The sequence below is a fragment of the Drosophila subpulchrella genome, chromosome 2L (genome assembly GCF_014743375.2).
Source record: "Drosophila subpulchrella strain 33 F10 #4 breed RU33 chromosome 2L, RU_Dsub_v1.1 Primary Assembly, whole genome shotgun sequence".
In the NCBI taxonomy this organism is placed as follows: Eukaryota; Metazoa; Arthropoda; class Insecta; order Diptera; family Drosophilidae; genus Drosophila; species Drosophila subpulchrella.
The window spans coordinates 16,546,968-16,569,939 of record NC_050610.1 but is presented as its reverse complement, the minus strand read 5'-3'; the positions used below and the strand labels follow the sequence as shown (position 1 = coordinate 16,569,939).

At 38.3% G+C, this 22,972-nt stretch overlaps 3 protein-coding genes across 10 annotated transcripts in view; 1 reads left to right on the top strand and 2 right to left on the bottom strand.

Annotated features, from left to right (window-relative positions):
• The window catches only part of LOC119547588 (protein sickie), a 180,591-nt gene that overhangs the window by 93,123 nt on the left and 64,496 nt on the right, over positions 1-22,972 (top strand). For 6 of the 8 annotated variants that reach the window (XM_037854502.1, XM_037854500.1, XM_037854496.1 and 3 more), the window contains exon 3: positions 2,300-2,676. In XM_037854502.1, the coding sequence (XP_037710430.1) occupies positions 2,300-2,676 (377 nt within the window). Of the gene's footprint in view, positions 1-2,299; positions 2,677-15,988; positions 16,183-21,981; positions 22,260-22,972 lie in introns of those variants that run through there. The other 2 variants (XM_037854504.1, XM_037854503.1) reach the window with 1 other exon arrangement.
• LOC119547591 (angiopoietin-related protein 1-like) lies at positions 2,813-3,846 on the bottom strand. Its single transcript, XM_037854511.1, has 2 exons — positions 3,216-3,846; positions 2,813-3,155 (listed from the first exon to the last, which is right to left on the bottom strand). The coding sequence occupies exons 1-2, from the start codon at positions 3,839-3,841 to the stop codon at positions 2,966-2,968; spliced, it is 816 nt and encodes a 271-aa protein (XP_037710439.1). The 5' UTR covers positions 3,842-3,846; the 3' UTR covers positions 2,813-2,965.
• Positions 9,170-11,549, bottom strand: LOC119547589 (xenotropic and polytropic retrovirus receptor 1). The gene is made up of 6 exons (XM_037854508.1): positions 11,415-11,549; positions 11,013-11,350; positions 10,534-10,868; positions 9,761-10,468; positions 9,540-9,706; positions 9,170-9,484 (listed from the first exon to the last, which is right to left on the bottom strand). The coding sequence occupies exons 1-6, from the start codon at positions 11,481-11,483 to the stop codon at positions 9,170-9,172; spliced, it is 1,932 nt and encodes a 643-aa protein (XP_037710436.1). The 5' UTR covers positions 11,484-11,549.

Here is a 22,972-nt window from a genome sequence, read left to right as displayed (position 1 = left end):
AAATAAGTGCACCGCTCTGTTTGACACTTGCAGCTGTCAACGCGGTGCGTGATTGATCGACCGATACTGCTTGCCCCTCGGAACGGGTGTAAAAACCAGGGTTCCGCGGAGAGAAATGATGATGTCAAGGCGGACTAATGGAGCAGTTCCCCATTAACATGCCCATAACAAATGGTACGATCTGTTGGCTCAATCGCAGTTAGACAGTTTGATTAAACGCAGGTACGAAAAATGCGTTTCGAAAGCGAATGATTTGTTTCCTGGAAAGTAAAATGGCTTTAAAACTATGGTTTCGACTGAATAAAATGGTTCTTACCTTTTGATGAAGCAAGCTTAAAATAAATTTTATAAATTAATAACTAGCAAATATTAAATTTGTTGTTAAATTGAATAACATGTAGTGATTAAATAATTGTCTAGCCAGGAAATCTGTACAATTTCTGAAGACCATTAGTAACTTTCAAAGGTAAAGTTCTGGCTCTCACCAATTAGTGCAACATCGTAATAATTGAAGTTTGTTTGAAAGACAGCAAAACTTTCATCGGCAACTACAAAAGTTAATGTGGCTTTTGACAGAACTTATCTATCAGTGGCTACAGCCATCGATAACAGGCAACAGATACAAATTGTTAGAACGCAACTGGGAGCGCTGCTCTTTCCACTAATGGCCCCATTTGCCCCTGAACAAAGTAAAGAAGGCAAAAATTAATGTAAATTTATTGTCTCAATTTATAATGCAACAAATTGAGCAAAGTGAGCTGGCCCAAGATACTTTGGCCAAATATTAATGTTGACGGGAGGCGAGGATCAAGTATAAAGTAGAAAGTATCTGGCAGATACGCATAATGGGGCGGCATTGAACTTGAACTTATCTGCGATTGGAGTTTTTCAATTGTTTGCCAAAGTCATTGGGCGCAAAGTTGCTGCCATTTTGTCTCTCAGAAAGTTATTACAAAGTTTGTCATATAAGTTTTGGCAGCCTTTTAAAGTTTTGGCCCCGCTCAGCCCCACTGTCATCTGGATATAGATATAGATAACTTTGGGGCCCTAGGATGCTGCATCAGTTCGCATCTCAGTTTCGACTTCTCGACTTCTCGACCAGCAAATTGAGTGCACACAGCCGGCAGACGTTTGTCATTTGTCTGCCGTCATGTCAGTTGTCAAGTTTGATTTTTCGACATTTGCCTCTCAGTTCTATTTAACTACGTACACTTTTTGTGTCTTTTAAATTGTAGCGACCACTGTGATAAAGTGGGGAAAAAATATGAAATATCGTGCTCTGCAATATACAAAAGACAAATTCGTAAAGCTTTTCGGAAGCATGTTGACAATATTCTGTACAGAATTTTTGGTCATCTGGGTAGCTCAGCGAAGTGGTTAGTTGTGTAGCCTGTCAATAAAATATTTATGAAATCAGGGAAACTTTTATTTGCTTTAAGTTTAAGAGAAATCTGCTTCTAGTTAAATATTTGTAGTTTTAATTATATTTTCCATTGTTATGAATTGATTTTAATAGAGGTTTCGTTAATCAAGGAAATAATTACTTATTGAAATATTAAATGGATAATAATATTTTTGTTTTAATAATAAAGCTCACTAACAAAATCACTTAGATCTCTGGAGATTTTTAAATATTATAAATATAATCACAAACTGTATGAAGATTCATTTTGTATTTAAGCTTTCTCTTATTCAAATCTTAAGTTCTGAAAGTTCTAAATCCGATAACCATAACAATGCTTCGCATAATCACATTTTGTTAAATCATTTAAGTTCTTGAGCCCCAGCACGACTTCCACTTTATAAATTTTAAGAATACCCCAACCTTTTCCCTAATCCCAGCCCAGAGAGTATCTCAAAGCCGTGCGACCTGTCATCTTAGGTTCTCCTGGTGTTGACAAATGGTAAAGGGTGCTGAAGAGGGGCAGTTGATGTCTGAACACTTTATCTTAATGTCAATTTTTTGTTTCGTTTGCCTTCGGTTTGATTCGAAGGGTTTTTCTGGCCAGATCGTGTGCGTGAAGCAGTTAAGAACGCCACGGTGAATTAGCCATAAAAAACGCATTTGTACAACGGTGTTGGTATTGGGGGGGCGCCTCATTTGGGAGTCATGTCAAAATCACGACATTTGAAGGCGCCTGGCGATAAAACAGCTCGAGGATTTACATTTATATTAGACAGGCTCAAAGAGCTCCGCCAATGAATCATCGGCGTACTTAAATAGCTTTAACTGCTGGCATTTTCCGTGCTTTGATTTCATTTGCATCCCGCTTTTCTTTGTTTTTTCCCTTTTTGGTAGTTTGACAACGTCAACTCGTGTCTGCATGTGCTGCGAAGCCAGTCGGTCGGCGGCTTGGAGAACATCACCACCAATGACATCTGTGCCGGTCGCCTGAAGGCCGTCCTAGCCCTATTCTTCGCCTTGAGTCGCTTCAAGCAGCAGGCCAAGCAGACCAAGTCCATCGGAGTTGGCTGCGGCGGTGGAGTTGGAGTCGGAGTGGGTTCCTCATCCACACTCACGGGCGGCGGCTCCGTTCTGGGCATCGGCGTGGGCGGCGGTCTGAGGACTCCGGGATCCAGTCTGCACCAGGACAAAAATCAGCAGGATCAGCAGCAGCAACAAACGCCACAGCAACTGGCCCAATCGCTGGAAAACGGCAATGAGATGGTGAACCGGTAAGTTCATTTTGAAGAATAATATTCGAGAACTTATGTTAAGGTTACAAGTTTTATTGGATGCATTTGGTGTTTTATCTTAAGGTATGTAATGTTGAATAAAATACACGTTTTGAGCTTAAGTTTAAGGGCACAATCGAATAAAAACAAAACTTATTATTTTTTTATTTTTTTTTTGTATTGGACTAAGATTTTCTTTGTTACCGTTTCCAACACTAACTAGTTTATAGTGCATTCCAGATTAATCGTGGCCTTTAACAATTTAGAAATTGCTTTACATTTACAAATGTTATGTTTCAATTATCGTATATTCGTTTTCGTTCGTATCATATATATCGTTGTTAGACTTAGCCAGTGGCTTAATCATCATTTCAACAGCGGTAAACGATTCGTTTAAATTATCGCTGTTCGAAGTACCCCAATAGATTCCATTGTTCATTTCACTAATCCCGTTTCCATAGTACTTTCCATTCAGGGAACTGAAAATATTAATTGTTATATTTGTGTAGTGGAATGGTTAGGCATATGAACATGCTTACCTGTGGTCGCACACATTGTACCACCAACCACCTTCTCCATTTGCAGCGCAATTACGTCTGCAATCATTATCGTTATCCCAGTCAAACGTAGTAAACTCTGCATACATATGCTCTCTTAGGGCGTCTCCGGCTGTACCAGAATATTTTCCAAGCGACTTTAGCTTATACTTCTCTTTCTCGCTTCCAATTTGAAAATCACTATAATAAGCGTAGCTAGTGGATCCATTAACATGTTGAAGTTTTATAAAAAGTTCGTGCTGTTGTTTCTTAGTCTCAGTGTATAGTTCCATTAGTCCGGTGAAAAATTCTCCCGTTGGAAGTCCGAATCCATACTTATAATCCGACCAGGATCCGTTGAATTTCCCGGAACCGTCGTAACGCCTTTGAATGGTTTTCCAACCAATTTCTTCCAGTTCTCCAGTAAGCCTTTTATTTTGATATTCCAAGTTCTTCGCAATATCTGCGTACTTCACGGCATGAGCAATAAAGGTGTTGAGCATCGAGTTACAGTCTTTATCGCAGTCGAATCTTAATAGTTCATGAGTACTAATTGGGCTTCCACTGGTAAGAAGTAGCACTTCAAAAAGGATAAACGGAAGAAAAATCACCAAAATGAACGGTTTCATTATTACTTTACAAGTACGAGGCTTCGAAGACTCTGATCTGAACTGAACTCAACTTTATGAATATATAGAGGCACAGCTCGCTGCAGATACAGAACTTATCCAGAAATGTAAATTTTTTACATGTGTATCAGCAACTCAACATTTTTGAAAAGCCCAGTATTGTTTTCAGCGGTTTTCTTTGCGTCATTTGACATAGATACAAACCATTCTTCCGGGAAGTTTGATAAGAAAAATGCATGACTAAAAACTCTTTTTTTAAAACTTAAAGTCAAAGATAAAATGCGTTAGATTATTTTTTTATTTTTTTACAAACAGCGCCCTCTACGAATTCGTTTCTTTAATACACCTAACATAGGTGGCGCTCTTAAATACTGTTCCCAGTACTTACTTACTTATATTTTACTTATATTATACATTTTACCTGCATCTTACTTTAATTTAAAATCAGATGTCAAATAGTCGTCAGTAAAGCGACATCTTAACTTATCTTACATAATGCGCCCTCTATCGACGGTGTTAGCTTGTAGCAGCCTGCTTTTGTTTTCTAACCCTTATACTGTTTGCACATAAACCAACCATAGGTGGAGCCTCAAAAAGAAAACCTTTTAGCAAAGAGATTTGTTAAAGCCAATTTCAGATTCTTCAAATTTATCTGGCGTTTGATTTTTATTGCAACTTAAAAATTAAAAATTATTTTATAATTTACTATAACATATATAATTTACATTAACATATTTTAATATAAGAAGCAAAAAAGTTAAAGTACACATTACAAAAACCCTAAAGAATTAATCAATTTTAACCTTAAATATTAACATAGAAGTAATAAATACAAAAGCGTTAAAACTATTCAAAGTGTATGATAACATAAGGAACTTGTTTTCCATTTTGTTAACACGCACCAATTACTTCCGAGTTAAAACTATTAATGTGTCAAAGTAAGGTATGTAATGTTGAATAAAATACACGTTTTGAGCTTAAGTTTAAGGGCACAATCGTATAAAAACAAAACTAAATAATATTTTTTTTACGTTTTTTTTTTGTAATGGACTAAGATTTTCTTTGTTACCGTTTCCAACACTAACCAGTTTATAGTGCATTCCAGATTAATCGTGGCCTTTAACAATTTAGAAATTGCTTTACATTTACAAATGTTATGTTTCAATTATCGTATATTCGTTTTCGAATACATTGCTTTACATTTACAAATGTTATGTTTCAATTATCGTATATTCGTTTTCGTTCGTATCATATATATCGTTGTTAGACTTAGCCAGTGGCTTAATCATCATTTCAACAGCGGTAAAAGATTGGTTTAAATTATCGCTGTTCGAAGTACGCCAATAGATTCCATTGTTCATTTCACTGATCCCGTTTCCATAGTACTTTCCATTCAGGGAACTGAAAAATGTATTTGTCATATTTGTGTAGTGGAATGGTTAGGCATATGAACATGCTTACCTGTGGTCGCACAAATTGTACCACCAACCACCTACACGATTTCCAGGGCAATCAACTATAAAATTATTAACGTTATCCCGGTCAAACGTAGTAAACTCTGCATACATATGCTCTCTTAGGGCGTCTCCGGCTGTACCAGAATATTTTCCAAGCGACTTTAGCTTATAATTCTCTTTCTCGCTTCCAATTTGAAAATCACTATAATAAGCGTAGCTAGTGGATCCATTAACATATTGAAGTTTTATAAAAAGTTCGTGCTGTTGTTTCTTAGTCTCAGTGTATAGTTCCATTAGTCCGATGAAAAATTCTCCCGTTTTACTTCGGAATCCACGCTTATAATCCGACCAGGGTCGGTCGAAGTTCTCGGAACCGTCGAAACGCCTTTGAATGGTTTTCCAACCAATTTCTTCCAGTTCTCCAGTAAGCCTTTTATTTTGATATTTCAAGTTCTTCGCAATATCAGCGTACTTCACAGCATGAGCAATAAAGGTGTTTAGCATCGCGGTACAGTCTTTATCGCAGTTGAATTTTAATAGTTCATAAGTATAAATTGGGCTTCCACTGGTAAGAAGTAGCACTTCAAAAAGGATAAACGGAAGAAAAATCACCAAAATGAACGGTTTCATTATTACTTTACAAGTGCGAGGCTTCGAAGACTCTGATCTGAACTGAGCTCATTTTTATGAATTTATAGAGGCACAGCTCGCTGCAGATACAGAACTTATCCAGAAATGTAATTTTTTTACATGTGTTTTGGACAAACCCAGTATTGTTTTCAGCGGTTTTCTTTGCGTCATTTGACATAGATACAAACAATTCTTCCGGGAAGTTTGATAAGAAAAATGCATGACTAAAAACTCTTTTTTTAAAACTTAAAGTCAAAGATAAAATCCTTTGGACCCAGTACTTCCCAGTACTTACTTACTTATATTTTACTTATATTATACATTTTACCTGCATCTTACTTTAATTTAAAATCAGATGTCAAATAGTCGTCAGTAAAGCGACATCTTAACTTATCTTACATAATGCGCCCTCTATCGACGGTGTTAGCTTGTAGCAGCCAGCTTTTGTTTTTTAACCCTAATACTGTTGGCACATAAACCAACCATAGGTGGAGCCTCAAAAAGAAAACCTTTTGGCAAAGAGATTTGTTAAAGTAATTTCAGACTCTTCAAATTTATCTGGCGTTTGATCTTTATTGCAACTTAAAAATTAAAAATTATTTTTTAATATACTATATATAGCAAAAAAAAATTTTTTTTGTCCTAAACATATTTTAATGTAAGAAGCAAAAAAGTTAAAGTACACAATACAAAAACCCTAAAGAATTAATCAATTTTAACCTTAAATATTAACATAGAAGTAATAAATACAAATGTGTTAAAACTATTCAAAGTGTATGATAACATAAGGAACTTGTTTTCCATTTTGTTAACACGCACCAATTACTTCCGAGTTAAAATTATTAATGTGTCAAAATAAGTGTCAGCAAGTCGCATTTAATTCAAAATAATTTCTGGCACTAGCATATACAAAAGTCAGCTAGCATTTTTTAACACCGAAGCAATACTTAAACTTAACTTAAATGCAATCATCCCGAGACGCCCCATCGAATCCAAAATCCTCCCCTCATGACCCCCAAAATATTGCATATCCAATGTCAGAGATTTCCTTTGAATTTAGCTTAGACCGTCATAAGACATCCGGCACGCATTTCTTTCTACGCTTTCCCCGAATTCCTAGTAAGTTTAATATGATTTATTGGTTTGTTTGCCGGAAATTACAGGCAGTTGGGTCCTGGTTTTTGGCTTATTTTTTTTGGGGGGTTACGCCTCACACTTCGACCAACAGATGTCATCAGGAAAATGGCAGGAAAAACTCCAGAAAGGCAAACAAAATTGGCGTGCTACAAGTTTAAAGAGAGGAAAATCTCTGCCAGGGGGAAAACTCCGCAAAGTGCTCTCTGAAAAATTCAAACCAAGAAGATGGCAAAATTAGAAAACTTTATTTGCCCAATGTCTGTGGGGAGGTCTTCGGTTTTGACTCCGGTTTTTGGGGGACCTTTCTTTGGAGCGCCGTGTTTGCAACCCCCGGGGAAATCCTTGGAGTTGCAGACAGGAAACGGAAGCTTTTGTGTGGCGACCCCCCTCCATTTCCCCACCCTCTAAAATAGTCGTTTAACTTGGGGACCCGGCTGAATGTGTTGATGACTTTCACTGACTATGAAATTTAAATGCGTTACGGAAATGTTTTGCGTTCGCTTTTGGCCGAGCAGACAAATAAATTACAAGGGATTTTTATGGTCGTCCTTGCGCCTAGTTCGTGGTAGGCGACGCAATCAGGAGGGGCAGCGGTTCATCTAAAGTTGCGCCATAAAACTTTCACTTGCTGGCCGTGTGGCATCGGCCCTCCCGAGTGTTGTTTATAATGTCTGCGGTCTGGCGACCTAGACCCAGCTCTGGGGTTCGGGATCCCCGCCAGCCACCCGGAACGGTGACAAAATAGCAACCCCAAAAAGGGTACACCTAAATGAAAATTTTAAAAAGTCAAAAACTTTACGAACCCCTTGGGAGAGTAGCTTTAAATTCAAAACCATTCTTCAAATAGAAATTAAAAACATTAGAAATATATTTAAAAATAAATATAGTAAAACCTTATTAAAAAGTAATACATTTACTATAAGAAAAATATTTATTATATGTTCAATGAATATTATCTCTAAATCAAATTGGTGGTTGACCTAAAAAAAACCTTATGTTATTTTTCCTTGTGTACCATTAGCAACAGTCCTTGCCTGCAATTTTTTCAATGCAAAATTCAAAAGCATTTTAACGACGGCAGCTGCTACTGAATTTTGAATTTAGAGTTGGGGTCGTTTTGCTTTGGGGAATTTCAATTTCATGGCACTTCACAAGTTCTCTATTTTTAAAAGCACTGACTGTGATTTGTTTGAGGACAACCTGCTGGCAGGAGCAACATGTTGCAGTGACGCACATAATTAAAACAGGAGGACGCATTCCCAAATCTCACTTGAATTTATATCCAGCATCTCCTTAAATATCTACAAGATTCCAGCAACAGCTGATGACGATACAGCCCCAGAGTGCACAACTCCCACCATTTATAACTGCAAATTGCTTTGGCAGACATGCCAACAATATGTATTGTATTTATAGCAGTCGGTAACCGAGCTTTCCTTCTGGAATTGGCTTGAAAGTAACCCCTGAAGACGGGCGAGGTTGTCCTTTGAGGGGGAGAAAATTCCCTTGGTCGATGCTGGGCTCCCGAATCCACCCCCTGAATTGGATGAATCCGCCCACGTGCGTGTGTTCCGGTGGCTCTCTAATTCGCATGCATTTATGCGTGACCATGAACAAGGAGCAGACCCAATCCCCCTGGATCCCAGGACACCAGGATGTCCCGCCTCCTGCTCCAACCGAAGTGCACTCGTCCTTTTCTGTGACCACTCTCCACTGGTAAATTGTCAAGTCCTTGTTGTCCTCAGCCTCGTCTGGCTTAACTTTTGTTGTCCTGCGGGCTTGGTTTTTTCCACATGGTCTGCTCCTCTGTGCTGAATTTATAATTCCATTTGTGGTTTTAATTTCGTAAATGTGAGATTAATTTTATTCAATTTGTACGCCCAGAGTTGAAGGGCAGTCTGTGTTTAGGTCTGGGGTAAACGCTTCATTGACTGTCAATTGTTGGCAATTGAAGCATTAAGATAGAAGGGTGAGGAGTTAGGAAAGGAGAATTGGCCAAAGCCTTTAAGTACCAGGATTTTGTACATAGTCTTAAATTATTTTGAAATATTCAACACAACATATTTGTATATTTATAGCACAAGTTGGTTGAACACAATGCATCTTAAAAATACTTTTTGTCTAGATTTTCCCTTCCAAAGTTTTCAGAGTCGTCCATTATACTCTCCAAGAACCTTTCCTCTTGTGGATTCAATCTTGTTATGAATATATCCCTTGTGGCTCTGAATTGTCCACAATTATACAAATGCTCATTCTCAAGTCGCATAAAATTCCACATAAAACGTCTCATTATTTCGCTAAAACTGATAATCGTTTTGCCATTATGTGGGGCAATTACTTCCTGATAGACCAAGACAAACTCCAAAACCCAAACGAATCGCAGCAGTGAATTTTCCACAATCACAAAGTAATAGAACCACTAAAAAAAGAATTTTCTTATGCATTTATAGGCTAAATTAGGTTTAATATATTACCTTGGGATAAACCAGATTTTCGCGGAGAAAGAGGTTCTCACCCTTCCACACTCTAAGCAAACCAAAGTCCATTAGCAAATCCCAAAGCAGAGAATATATTGAGGAAATAATGCATATCGTTATAAAGGTCCAAGTCCAGGGATTCTCAAAAAGATTACTGTAGTTGGCTGAAGATTTTTAAAATTTAGTAAAATGTTACTAAATTCTTTCGAGCCACTCACCATTTGTTTCCGTTTGAATTGTGGAAAATACCACCTCCGCTACAAACAGAAAGTACTTCAAGGCATTGATCAGATAGTCCGTGGACTTTGATCCACTGTCTCTAAATCGCCGAAGACTCTGGCAAAATCGGAACCAAGCCGGCAGACATCGAATGACAGGCACCGCATAGTCGGGCTCAAATTCAAAGGCATCTGGCCAATCCAGGAAATATCGCACATAGAACCTTATTAGGTAATAGTGATCCACAATTCCAACTACCAAAGAGGTCCACTGATCCGCCACCCAAAAGTCCACAAAGTTCACAAAGAAAAAGGGGGCCAAAAGGATGCGACCCACAATGGCCAGAAACCAAATCCTGGCTGAGTAGAAAAAAATTGGTATGGGGTTTAGGAACAGTATAATAACAATGGCCAACTGAACCAGCGGTATGTAATGCGGATCACTTATATAGAACTCTTTGTGGAGCAAGTACAGCAAAACGCTCAGAGTGCACAGGTATCCAAAGAAACTGACTATTTCCAAGGCTCGCATGGCACCAATGGCATTTCTTCGCTCCGCCTCGAAGATCAAGACATGGTCAATCCCCTTCTTCTCAAAAACTTTTATATTAATAGCCAGGCAGAAACCAAACGTTACACCCGAGATGGGTCCTCTAAAGAGGCTGACAAACACGTAACGGAATTCTGGACTCATCTCTAGGCAGTAATCTAGTGGGTTAGGAAAAACCATCGTTATATCATGGGATTGTTATATATATCTAACATTCTCTTACACGAGATCACACAAATTATAGCGGCCACCAAAAAGAGGCCCAGAAATAGGCCTGCACAGAAAACATGAATCGGAGGAGTGGGCTGGCCCAAAGGGGGAACTCGCAGCTTGGCCATTGCCTTTGACCGATCTCCACCGGCCAAGTATTCCGTATACAGATCCTCCGTGGTTCCAATCATTCGATCCAACTGCGTGGTCATGGCAAAGCTAGCCCTCATAATAAATCGCTCGTACCATCCTGAACCAGCCTCTGACTTTAGGTTCTTATCGTACTTCTTGCAGATTTTACGAAAGGCTGTCATATTCAAAGTTTGGTAATTCTGCAGCATAATGAGGCTAAGGGTAGGTATCAATTTAGCTTTAAGGCTTCATATAATACCTATGAAAAATTGTGGTCCTGAAGAATTCGCGTTTGTGTGGCTTTTAAGCATCTACCAAGCTATGGGACTAGGGAAAATGTATTATAAGTGAGACAAATACCTCAGATAAAACTCGCTCATGGCCAGTCGGAGTTTGTTAAGCGGCGGCTTCTTGCGGTTGTCATGAAGGCTCCTCGAGGAGGTGGATGCCCTGGATGATATCGATCCTCGAGGATCCTGTTGGGTGCGATGACGGCCCATGAGTGTTAGCTGGAAATTGAGAGTGGCCAATTTGCGATGCGCCTCCGCCTGTTTGTGGACAAAAAAGTCATTCACCTTGGTTAACTCCACTTTGCAGGTGGCAAAGAACAGTATCTCGAAGTCCCTGTAGTAAGCGTTATTGGCGGAGCTTCTATTCGGAGCTTTGTCCACGGCATTCAGTATCATATTCTTAAGCTCCTGAGAAATTAAGTTAAAATATCATTCACATGTATAGGAATTTCCAAAAAAAAATCCGAGTTACATTGTAGTTCATATACTGCTGACGCCATTCGGGTACCATAAGAGTATCTAGAGTTTGGCCAAACTTCATTTTAATAGGGTTTTAATTTTTTGTGAGCTCAGATTATTTGACAATTAAGACAAATTTTATTACAACGTATATGACACTAAAACTTAGGAGATTGGTAAGGAATTGGTATTACTTTCTTCATTTTTCTAAAGGCTTAAACCTTTAAAAATTATATGATTATATTTACTCCCTTTGATAATTTTCGATTGGCTTTGAGCAATATTATTAGTTTGCCCATCCATATTTTTTGTAGCCTAACCACAATTTAGCTTAAAACGCAACCGCCCTTAAAATCTCTAATTGGACAGTTTTCCTCCCTTTCATGACGTTGAAATTCTCTTTTCTTCACGATGAAAAATTTTCCATTGTGCGCGGACAACCCACGCAAATTTTGACATGCGTTTCCCTTTCCGTTGAGAGTTGACAATTTCGTTTTTGTTTTAGAGGACGCTGTCCGCAGAATCATCAGCTCATCCTCCTTAAAATTGCCTGGCTTTTCATGTTCAAGCAGACCTTAATATATCCCCTTTTTTTGAGTTTTCCTCCTTTTTTGAAGTGACTGCGTTTGGGTGTATTATTAAAAATGAAGAGAAAGTCCTGGAAAATGGGGTGGCTAAGGGTAGGCTTTACTTTTGCCAACTCTTTAAGTTCGCAATCGTTTCCATTCAGTCCCACAATTCGATTTCAGTTGCTCGCCATTAGTCATAAGAAAAGAAAATTGGAAGGTGGGCAAAATGTCGTCTACAGGCATCCCTCGATGAGTAGTGGGTGGCCAGCAAGGACTTCCATCTCACCTCAGTCAACATCATCAAAGCTTGGTATTCATCTTCCCCTCTGCGCCGCAATGTGAAAAATGTGAAACAATTGCAACGATGATTACTTTTTCCAACAGTTTTCCCCCCCGTTGTTGTTGTTTGGTCGTAAAGGAAAATTGAATTGCCAATGGGCGGAGCTTGAAGTTAGTCCTGCCCTCCAGGGACCTTTTCATGGTGGGGTTCGGATGGGAAAACAAGACACGGACGGACCCGGATGAAAACAGGTGAACTCCATAATTATATGCTAAATACTCGGGTAATTAACTCCCCCGGGAACATTAACTATTTGAAGAACTTGATTAAGCTGATGGCTAAGGCTCGTGAATTTCCCTGGGAGATGATGGAGGAAAACTAAGCCAAAGGAAAGTGGCGGCATGTGCAAAAGATAAAACCCAACATTAGTCTCCTGTTCAGAAAGGGGAACATTAGCAGATGTCAGCAGAGTTGGCTTTATTTGTGGTATCCTGGAGTTAAAAAGCACTTAAGTTTCTAATTAGAAATATCTCAAATTACTTTCATACTTAAAATTATACTTAAATTTAGAAATATCCACTTAAGGCTAGTTAGTTTGTTATACCAAAGATATCTTAATGTGATCAATATATGTACTTAGCTTTTAATATAAAAATGAACAGATTTTTAAATACAGAAAAGTTAGTTTAGCTTTAAACAAGTCAAACTTTTCTACAAAGTTTTTCCCGTGGTCAGCGGGCTTCCATAGAATTTCCAACAGATTTTTTTGTGGCATGTCCTAGCTGGACAACCATAACCAGAAGGCAAATAAAAATATTTGCATAGACGAACCGTTCAACAATTGGATAGACGGACAAGTGAACAATGTGGGGATGGTATCAGGCGGCGGAATCCGGGGACAGACTATATAAAATGAAAAGTAAACATTGCACTGTCCGCCGTTTGCCATTGAAATGATAAAGTGCCCGGCTGAGCTCCTCGCCGCCCGGAAAGCTTCCCCGGAGTACGACAAAAGGCAATAAAATGCATGCTTAGTGTTTTTGGGAGCGGGGGCTTAATGGCATTAGAAGAAGCAGAGGGGTCTACGGGTGCCTTGTGGAGCAGTCAGTCTGGAGCTACATCTGGTTATGTCCGCATGTTGTGTGCGGCAACTCAGGCGAAAGGCTTTCATGCTTTTTGGATTTGTCCAAACAAAGATTTATTGGGTCTAGTTTTAGTTTTTTTCTTGAGAGTGGCAGAGGGTATATGTGTTGTTTTTTAAAACTGATTGTGTTTGTAACAAGTCGAGGGGAGAAAGTTGTGGAAGAGTTTAGGAACAAGTCTGGTTAAGGAGGGCTTTTATCAGGAGTTACAACTTATTCTATTCCAATTGAATTCATATAAAATTGTTGAATTAAATATATATTAAATATACTTTTTAACCCGGGTGGGTGGAGATCTGTCCCATTAAATATTGAATGCTTTAAAAAGTTTATTATCTTGATAAGCTTCGATTCAATTTACACTCTCACCTAACCACATAGCAAATTATAGCTCCATTTAGACATGACAGCTACATGAACTCGAATGGCATTCCAAGACAATATCTCCCCAGTAAATTCAATCAGCTTTGGCTCCAATCTAGTGGGTTCAAGACTTTGCACCTTTTTTCTAGCTGTCTGCAACAACTTAATCGCATTCAGCCACTTTCTTTGCCGCCCACTTCTCGCGAACACTCTAAAACCCAACTTCAATTATAGTGGCAAACTCCGTCGAGCACTTTCAATCCGAAACTCGTTTGGCCGTTCAATCATTGCGATTTCGGGGCTACATCGCACATGCCAAGTAATTGCAATCATATTTCGACACGCTGCCCAGCATGCATTGGCCATAAACTTCAGGCCCCTAAAAAAGAAACACACATAAACAAAAAGTGTCAATGTTATGTATCTGCAACAAGCCGATGATACAATACTCTTGATATGGTCTTGAATCTTTTTAAAAATAAGATATTTTACTGTTCAACAGCTTAATAAGTATAATTGACATAAGGTCTAAGTAAAACTCTTGATTACAAAAATGTTAAGGGGTGATTGGAATTATGATTATAATTATGTTTAAATTCTAAAAAATGTTTTAAAAAAAATTTCAAAATGTTTATAAAATAGTTTCTTAAAGAACCTTATTTTTAATCTACACCAATATAATTATTTTTGACAATCGACAATGCCTTAGCTCAGCCAAAAATATTTCTTTCGAATAAAAATCATTGTAACCAGATAATATCTAAAAGTGTAAGTTATTGTATATACCTTTTTGGTAGGGTACCCCTAAAAACACAACAACCGGCGTCGTAAACTAGATCTAACAAGTTGAGTGTGCGCCTGATCGGCTTAGAGTCAAACGAGTTTCCCGATTGAAATTAAGCTCAATGATTAAACAATTTTACTTTCTGCCATTTTTTCCCTCTGCCTCCATTCCTGCGACGGTTTATGTGACACGAAACTATTTGCTATAATTGCTTACTTTGTTAAATTGCGGCGATTTGTTTGCTGGCCAACAATAACTTGGAGCAGCTTAATTGGTCTCGTTTGCCACTCGGTCCAGTTGACCCCCAGCAGTTGGGGGCATGTGCATTGAACTTCAGGGGGGAACCCTCCGCCACATCCGTCCTCAGAAGTGCAAGTGCCAAGTATTTTTAGACCAGCCAAATGCAGCAAACCAACAGGCAAACAAGACAAACGTATCCAGTGATTCAGTGCACTGCCGGAAATTGCAGGAAAACTAAGGATTATTTTAATCAGAATCAGCTGGAAATAATAATATACATAAATGTTTAAAAAGAATACACGAATTTTTGAATTTTTCTTTATTTAAATCTATTTTGGAAATGATGGTCCAAACTTTAAGAAAAAATGTATTAAATGTGTTATGTAACTTTTAGAGATATCGAAAAGTTACAAAAAACATTTAGGAAATTTTTTCTACCAATATTTTCCCTATTTGTTTGTCAAAGTTTTGACTTAATTCCTAGGGTATAAATATTTTTTCAAGGTGTAGCAAGCCAACCACCTTCATTTCCAACCTCGAACATGTTGGTGGTGTAAAATTGTACGTTGTCGGCTCTTTGGTTGGCTCTTTTCTCTCTCAAACATCCTCTCTTAAACATCCTATATAATGTTCCTGTTGCTTCACAATATAATTAAAAAAATTATAATATATTATTAAAATAAAATAACTAAAAAAAATATTTAACAAAAAGGTATTATACAAAATAAATAAATAATTCCAAGCCTTATTTTAAAGTGTTATTTTATAAAGTACCAATTAATGTCTGCTAGTAACATTTTTATTCAATATGTGCTTTAAGTTTAAAAATGTTTTTTAATTTAAAAAAATTCTAAATCGATTTACCAATTTCCCCTTTCAAAAAAAAAATGTTTTCTATATATTTTTTTAATCCTAAAATAACAAACAAAGTTTTAACATAAAATATATTGAATAATAACGATCCTTAAATATTACTTTATTTGTTGTTCAGTTGTGGTGGCACTAAAAGGCAAAATATTATGAGGGGTGGATATCTCTGAGTATCGTATAAAATATTGTTGGCCAGGAAAAGATCCCCAGCTCTTAAGAGAATGTCTGGCAAAGAGAATTCAGAGAGACTAAAAAGAAAAACCCGGCAAAAGCGAGTTTTTGAACACTTTGCTTTGTTGCGTCGGCGGATGCGGTCGGTACATTTTCGTGCGGGTTTTTCGGATTGTTTTGTTTTGTTTAGCCGGTTTTAATGGCGCGTGCCACTCGCAAAATAAATGGCGGCAAATCGCAGAGTGTGTGAATAAAATTTATTAACGACGAGCCTCGTTTACCAGTGCCAAAATAAAGTTAATGTGCTAAGTGATAGATTTTCGGAAAATATTCTTGGGGATTATACAACGTATTCGTACAAAGTTTGTACTTTAATCTTTTTAACCGGCTGTTGCCTACTTTATGGCTTTAAACTCCCACCATCAGCATTTTCCTCAGACTCTTTAGCAGCCCCATAATTATCGCCTTATCGCATCGCACACAAATTAAAAGGCTTACGGCAGACAACCGAAACAGAACCCAAAAAACTGCCAGACCAGACGATTTTGTCTCCCCGGACCGGCGGCCAGGATGTTTTATATATCCTAGATAAGAGTCGTGCGTTATTTAAATCCTTGAAATGGTTATGATGTTGGTGGTCCCCTGGGAACAAAAAGTTTTGCGAACAAAAAAACAAAGCACTGTTTTAATTATATTAATGAGACGACGCTCAGCTCGACTAATTAAGAATAATTTTATACGTAATTCGATACTATAGCATTTTCTTTAAAACAAATGTAGTAAATACCCTCTGTACTTGGAAATACTCTTTTTCCAAGGAATTTAATGTAATGTAAGCCCTGACACTACCTTTGATTAATGTTTAACCAAGGTTAATAAACATTTCCTTGTGTTCAAGTTAGGAAGTCAATCCGAACTATGGGCTTATCCAACCACAACATCGTTTTATAAAGGGTTCGTTTTATCTGAATTCTTATCAGTCAATTTCACCCTAATTTACCACCTTTCCATTTGGCTGGCTCCAAAGTTGTCAGACAATAGAACGAGAAGCTAACCAACATTTGGGGTGCTAATCTTCATTGTCATCGGCTTGGATCACAGATGCTGCAGAAGTTGCAGGCCCGATGTCTGATGACTGGTTGCTAACCGGTTTTTTTGGGTCTTAAGGCGCGTGTCTTCAATTAATCACCGCCTCGAATCGGTTGCCTCTTTAGAGTTCTTGAAGCGTGTTCCCCTGCTTCTCTAATTTAATTTTATTCAAGTGGCAGCTGGGACCGAAAGGATTATGCTTCCCCAAGTAAGCAGTTTGTTTGGATATGGCCATACTTGGGATTGCAGCTAATTATGGTTACCAAGACCAAGCAGCTTTGTCGGGGATTTTCAATTTTCCAATGCTGCTCTTCTGTCTTTGACATCTGACAAACTGACAATCCAACAATCTGACAAGCGGGTAACAGGCGCTGTCAAAATCCTTCTGTGGGGGAGCATTGAACTCGTACCGGCTTGAGCAACCCTCACAGAAGCCGAATTGAAATCAAAATCGAATCCAAAAGCCCCGCCAGAAATTCGAGATATCAGAAAGCAAGCTGTCAAATTATCAAGCAAGTAAAATCAATTGTTGAAGAGCAGCGAGAGTTCCTCTCCTTACAATTCAAAACATCGGCTAATGATAGGGGCATAATACTACATAATATCTCGGGGCTAGGCGTGTGAATAACCCGAGGTAGCTGACAGTTGAGGGAGAAATGTGTATTATTAGTTGATGGCAGCGTAACGCTAATGATTTAATTATGGTAATGATAATGGCCGGGGGGTAGACGGGTTAAACTCCATTTGGTTGTGATGACAATTATGTGGCTGTTGGCATAGATTATGATGTTCCTGCAAGAACTACATTACAGAATATTTTGAAAGTGAAACCAATTATTCCCTCTAATTCATAAACACCGTATTTTCTGCACAGCTCAGCATTTACTTTGCCTTTTCCTCTTACACTAAACTATTCAAATTTTATGCAAATTGCCTGGCAATTTATAAGCCATATATGTGGGTCTTAAAATCGGAAAAATTGCATTCCTTCTTCGATATACGTTGCAAGACCACCCAAGCCTTTCGTTCACAAATACTGATTATCTTTATGCGCTTCTTGTCGCCTTTTCAATTGACCAGCGGAGCGGAGAATCAAGATCCCCGACAGCTCACGGAAATGTCAATTGCAACTTCAAAAGACATTCGAACGATTATGAAATATTTATGTGCATACATTTATATTCTCCCGATTTAAATGCAAGATGTGGGCCACACCTCGCACATTGATCTTTGGCGGCCCTTTCAGGCAGTTAATTGGTTGACTGGCAAGTTGGAAAGGGTAAAATAGTCGGGAAACGAGTGTCATTTTGAGTTGCCCAAAAATAGTGAAGTTCGTATAAATCTGTTCACCCCGCCCAACTTTGCCCTGCTTCCTGTCAGTCCTCTAGCACCCATTCAATGCAAAATGCCGTGACAAATTGTTGATTTGCTTTGACATATAAAAAGAAAAACGCTTTTGTCTTCAGGTTTCCCTTTAGATACCCAGCAGTTTTGGATATGATAGAGGTTTAGGGAGTCTCATAAAAAGTAGTGAAAATAAATTTGAAATAGAACAGTACCTACCTAATACAGAGGTGTAAAACTAAGACAGCCCAGTATAAGGAAAACTCTTAAAAATACTCAATTGAACATTATTTATTGTCCCTCGTAAAATAGTTCCTATGGTGACTACAGAACTTTGAAATATTGGTTTTCTTTTAATGTTCTTCACCTTCTTCGGCGAGTAGTAAAAGAGATTTATTTCCTGTCCACAAAAGTGCAGTGCTCATACACTAAAAAGCCAAGGGTATCGCAAAAGTTGTGACACTCTCTAAACTTGTATCTTTTTCCCTTTGTTTTTCATTCGCCTTTTCCACTTTTGTATATTTAAGCGGAAGCTAAAAGAGTCTTTCAAGTTGATTTCTGCTCCATAAACTTGTCTATTTCTGTTTTGGTCCCCACTGTTCGCTGGAGCGCAAAAGGCAACCCCCGTATTTTCCCCCAAATCCCCATTCTCCATATAATACTTACCCCTCAGCTGGCGTTACGAAAATTTGGAGCAGCACGTGCATTTGCACGTTTTAAATTTGTTTCCCACTCCCCCGGTCCTCGCCCCTTCATTTTTATGCCTTTGCCTTTTGTTTATATTTAGATGGAAGTATTTTTTTTATGTCAGTTAAGAGGGGATTGTGGCGGCTTGGGGGCGGGTTTTTTGCCATAAATCTCCTCAGAATTTATTTGTTAAAGCCAAAGACGAAGTTGGCTTTGATATGCACTGCATGTGCTCGTAGCGCCACGTTGGAGTTTCTGAAAACCCGACGAACATGGTGGTGATTGAACGCTAGCATTGTTAGATTTATGTTTCGAGACGCTTCAGGACAAAGACAAGCCAAATGGGCCACAAACTCCAGACTAGTCCAGTAACAACAATGGCAAAGTTAAACCGTTCCCGAGATCCATTAATTTGCTGTGTGAATTTCCTTTCAAAATTGCATTCTAACATGGGGCTATTCCCAAAAAAACCTACCAATTACCACCCTCGCTCTTCGTCTTCTTCAGAATTATGTTCGTGACGATACCACTTCCTTCGGCCACAATTGTATGAATACACTAAAAAAATATGCACTTACAAAATATTTTAAAAAATATTTTAAAACAATTTTGATTACATTTATTAAAAGAATTTTTACTTTTATAATTCAGTCTAATTTTAATTAATTTTATTATATTGTTTGCTTATATAAAAACAATTTATAAGAGCTTTTATAAATTTGTAACTTAATATTTTGTATGGAGTATGATTTCCTTACCCTTAAACACTTTTGTTTTTACTAATTTGTATATGGTTGTTTTATTTTTTAGAAATAAAAACCTTTTTGGGTTTTTTTTTCGGTGTTTTACATATACCTTGGGTTATATGTATGCGTGTCTTTCAACAACTTTTTGCCACTTCTTTGCCGCATATTAAATTATTTTCCTTTGGCCAACTTGTGGGCACCATTGTACGTGACTAAACGTCAATTTCCAGTTCGGCCCCGCTCCGGGCACTATGCAAAATGCATTTTCTAAAACCGATTTTAATAATTCCTCGGAGCGCCCCTCGGGCCTCTTATGTGTCGGCATGAGATAAGACCTGGGTAAACGACTTTGCCACTTTTTATGCAGTGTGCGAAAAGTGCAATGCTCTGATAAGAACATCAGTTTGTCCTTCCTCTAGAAAGTTTCCCCAACTGAACTGTCGGCCGTCGGCATTTTAAGTGTGTCAAAAAAGTTGCGCTTCAAGTTTGGTACGTGATATTTCTCCAATCGAACGATTAGTTATCGGCGATTATGGAGGGTGGTAAGGAGATGGGAATCGGTTACAGAAGTGGAAATTATATTATGGGCAATGTAATAAAAATGTCAACGATGCTCGAGGGCTTGAGTGCTCAGAAAGTAGATTATTTAACATGAGGCTTTTTTAAAAAAATAAACAGGAATGGATTTCAGGAAATGCAGATAAATGTTACCATAAGACATAGAAATTTCATTTTAAATTCCTTCAAAACTTATTCAGAACTGATAAACTTAAAACTTATTTCATTAACTTCCTTGTACCCACTGAAAACCAAGTCATCTTGGGTCAAAAGTCTTGTAAGCACATCGTTTCCACTCCAGCAATTTATTCAGCCTGCCAAGACTCCCTTGTACGAGTACTATTCATGGATTTCTATAGATGCCCGCTTAACTTCCTGTTCCACATCTTTGCCTTGTCAGGCTCTTTGGGCCCAGAGTTGAGTGACAAACGATGAACAACAAACAGCAATTTGCAACAATTTATGGAAATTATGCAGTCAGTCGGGACTCTCGGTTGAGTCGAGTGGTTTTCGGTCTGGCCTAGTCCGGGTTTAATGCCGAGAAGTTCTGATTGTCGTAATTGTTGCTGTGACAGTGCGATTACGCAACCGCTGCAAACTTTCAATAAATCAGAAATATGTGCCCATAAGTCAGAGTCGAGGGAGAATAACTGACAATCCCCGTACACGTGTCGAATCCCTTGTTACATTTATCGAATCGAATGCAGCCCTTTCGAGGCCATTACATTTTACGACAAATTGATTAAGCATGAACTTCGCACCCTCGCAGTTTTCTGGGGTGCTGTGAAAATATGACCACTTTGAGAGCATTTAGCAGGCACTTGAAAAATGCCTAAAAAATAAAAGAAATGGCAGTTCGAAGGCCGCCCAGTGGGTGGGCGCAACTACCACCCACTCACGTGTCACGCACACGTGCGTATTATTTACACGCAATAATTTTTTCTGTTCCAGCTTTCCATCTTTGTAATTGAAGTTATTGATTTTCCTGCCAAGAACCCGCAAAAAGAGCAGGGAATCTGCTCAATCTTCAACAAGGATATACCCTATAGTGAACAATCTACCCCATTTATAATTTTTTTGGGCTTTTCTCGATTAGCCGCATCGGCAGTCATACATCAAAAACAAATGTCGGTCTGTCTGGTTTGGTTTGTCTTGCACGGAAGTTGCAAATATGTTCATTTAATTGCATTAAGTTTGAGCTCGCTCGCCCAAGCAACCCCCATTTGTTTTTGGGTTAAGATCAAAGTGCTCCGCAAATATTTCGCTTTGGTCATCCCAAAATGGATTATTTTTTCCCTTTTCTCCCTGCATTTGACTTGGGGGCGTTGCGACCGGACATTTTGTTGAATTCGAGTCCATTTATACTTGTATTCCAGCATCCACCACTTAATTGCAAACTAATTACACAAAGTAAACAGTACGTTCGGATATCTGAGCTTATAATTAGTGTGAAAATGGTGTTTATGTAATTAAATGCGAGTCGTGAAATGTGGGGGACTGAAATCGAGTTAGCTGTACCTAATATTGGATGAAATATTTTTAGGAACAAAGTTTTTATATATAGCATTTTTTGGGGAGCCCAAGCATTTTTCTTTTGATGTTCAGAGGAACTGCCACAGTTTTGAGATGCCTCATAAATTTGTTAAAAAAGCCATAAAGTATACAACCTAAGAACTATTAATACTAACAAATGAGTCTATTAAAAAGCCATTCATTATTTATCTTTAATAAAAATAGATATTTTTATAAAAAAAAGTGTGCAAGAACTTTAACCAAAGTTAATCGCCATCCTTAAGTGTCAAAAAAAGTGTAACTCAAAATCGTAATGTGAGAAATAAGCAATTAAAATAAAAGCTAATTCAGTGCCAAAGTTGCATTTAGATGCCAAATTAAAATTAGTTATCGATAATCAACATCAACCCAAAGAAGATGGGTAATGCATCATCCTCATCGGCGAACGGTGGAAAAAGTTCACGGAAATGTCGCAGTCTACCCAACTCACCGGATGTCAGAAGGTAATCAACGAATCGAACTTTCTTATATATTTTTTTTCCAACTAAACGTCAGTTTACATTTCTGGCCACTAATGAGTGTCATCATGCGTACGAAAAACATTCGAATTGAGCCAAGTGTCAGCACAATAAATCAAGTCAATCATCCCCGACTTCTGGTCTATCTATATCCCAAAATGAAAACAAAGTTCCACCAAATTTACGATAATTTCTCAAGCTAAGCGAGATATTTTTAGAAGAAGTCTTTTTTCGAGGAGCTAATGGAAATGACATTTTGTGGTTCCCAAGATGTTTGCGGGCAAGTGCAAATTTTCCCAGCTCTCTCCAGATTCATAATTAATGTCGGCGCGGTCTGTGCCGACTTAGTCTATATCTTTGTGGGTTCTTTAGGTATATACACATGTCTGGAGGTGCCGAAAGCGACACAGAAGATGACACGCAATGATCGTAGGACCGAAAGTACTTGGATCTCAATGAAGAACTTCTGGCCGCCAGCCAGACGGCATCTAAATTCAGCTGGAGCCTCTAGTTTGTTGCCCTCTCCCCAAAAGAAATGCATTGCATAATCCAGCGATCGCCTGAGTTCAGCTGCCTCACATATCCATATTATTCAAATATTTCAAAGTGCATTTTTGATATACGAGCACTGCAGGGAGCGCTTCGCCAACCCCCTGAAAATAATCTTCAAAAGGCAACGCATGCCGAAAATCAACCAC

Bases quoted from the DNA above. Each gene is read 5' to 3' on its own strand.
- LOC119547591 (XM_037854511.1), bottom strand. From the start codon at position 3,841: ATGAAACCGTTCATTTTGGTGATTTTTCTTCCGTTTATCCTTTTTGAA. The intron at 3,156-3,215 runs GTAAGCATGTTC...TAATATTTTCAG, and splicing joins TACAATGTGTGCGACCACAG to TTCCCTGAATGGAAAGTACT.
- LOC119547589 (XM_037854508.1), bottom strand. From the start codon at position 11,483: ATGAAGTTTGGCCAAACTCTAGATACTCTTATGGTACCCGAATGGCGT. The intron at 9,707-9,760 runs GTGAGTGGCTCG...AAAAATCTTCAG, and splicing joins AATTCAAACGGAAACAAATG to CCAACTACAGTAATCTTTTT. The intron at 9,485-9,539 runs GTAATATATTAA...TTCTTTTTTTAG, and splicing joins AAAATCTGGTTTATCCCAAG to TGGTTCTATTACTTTGTGAT.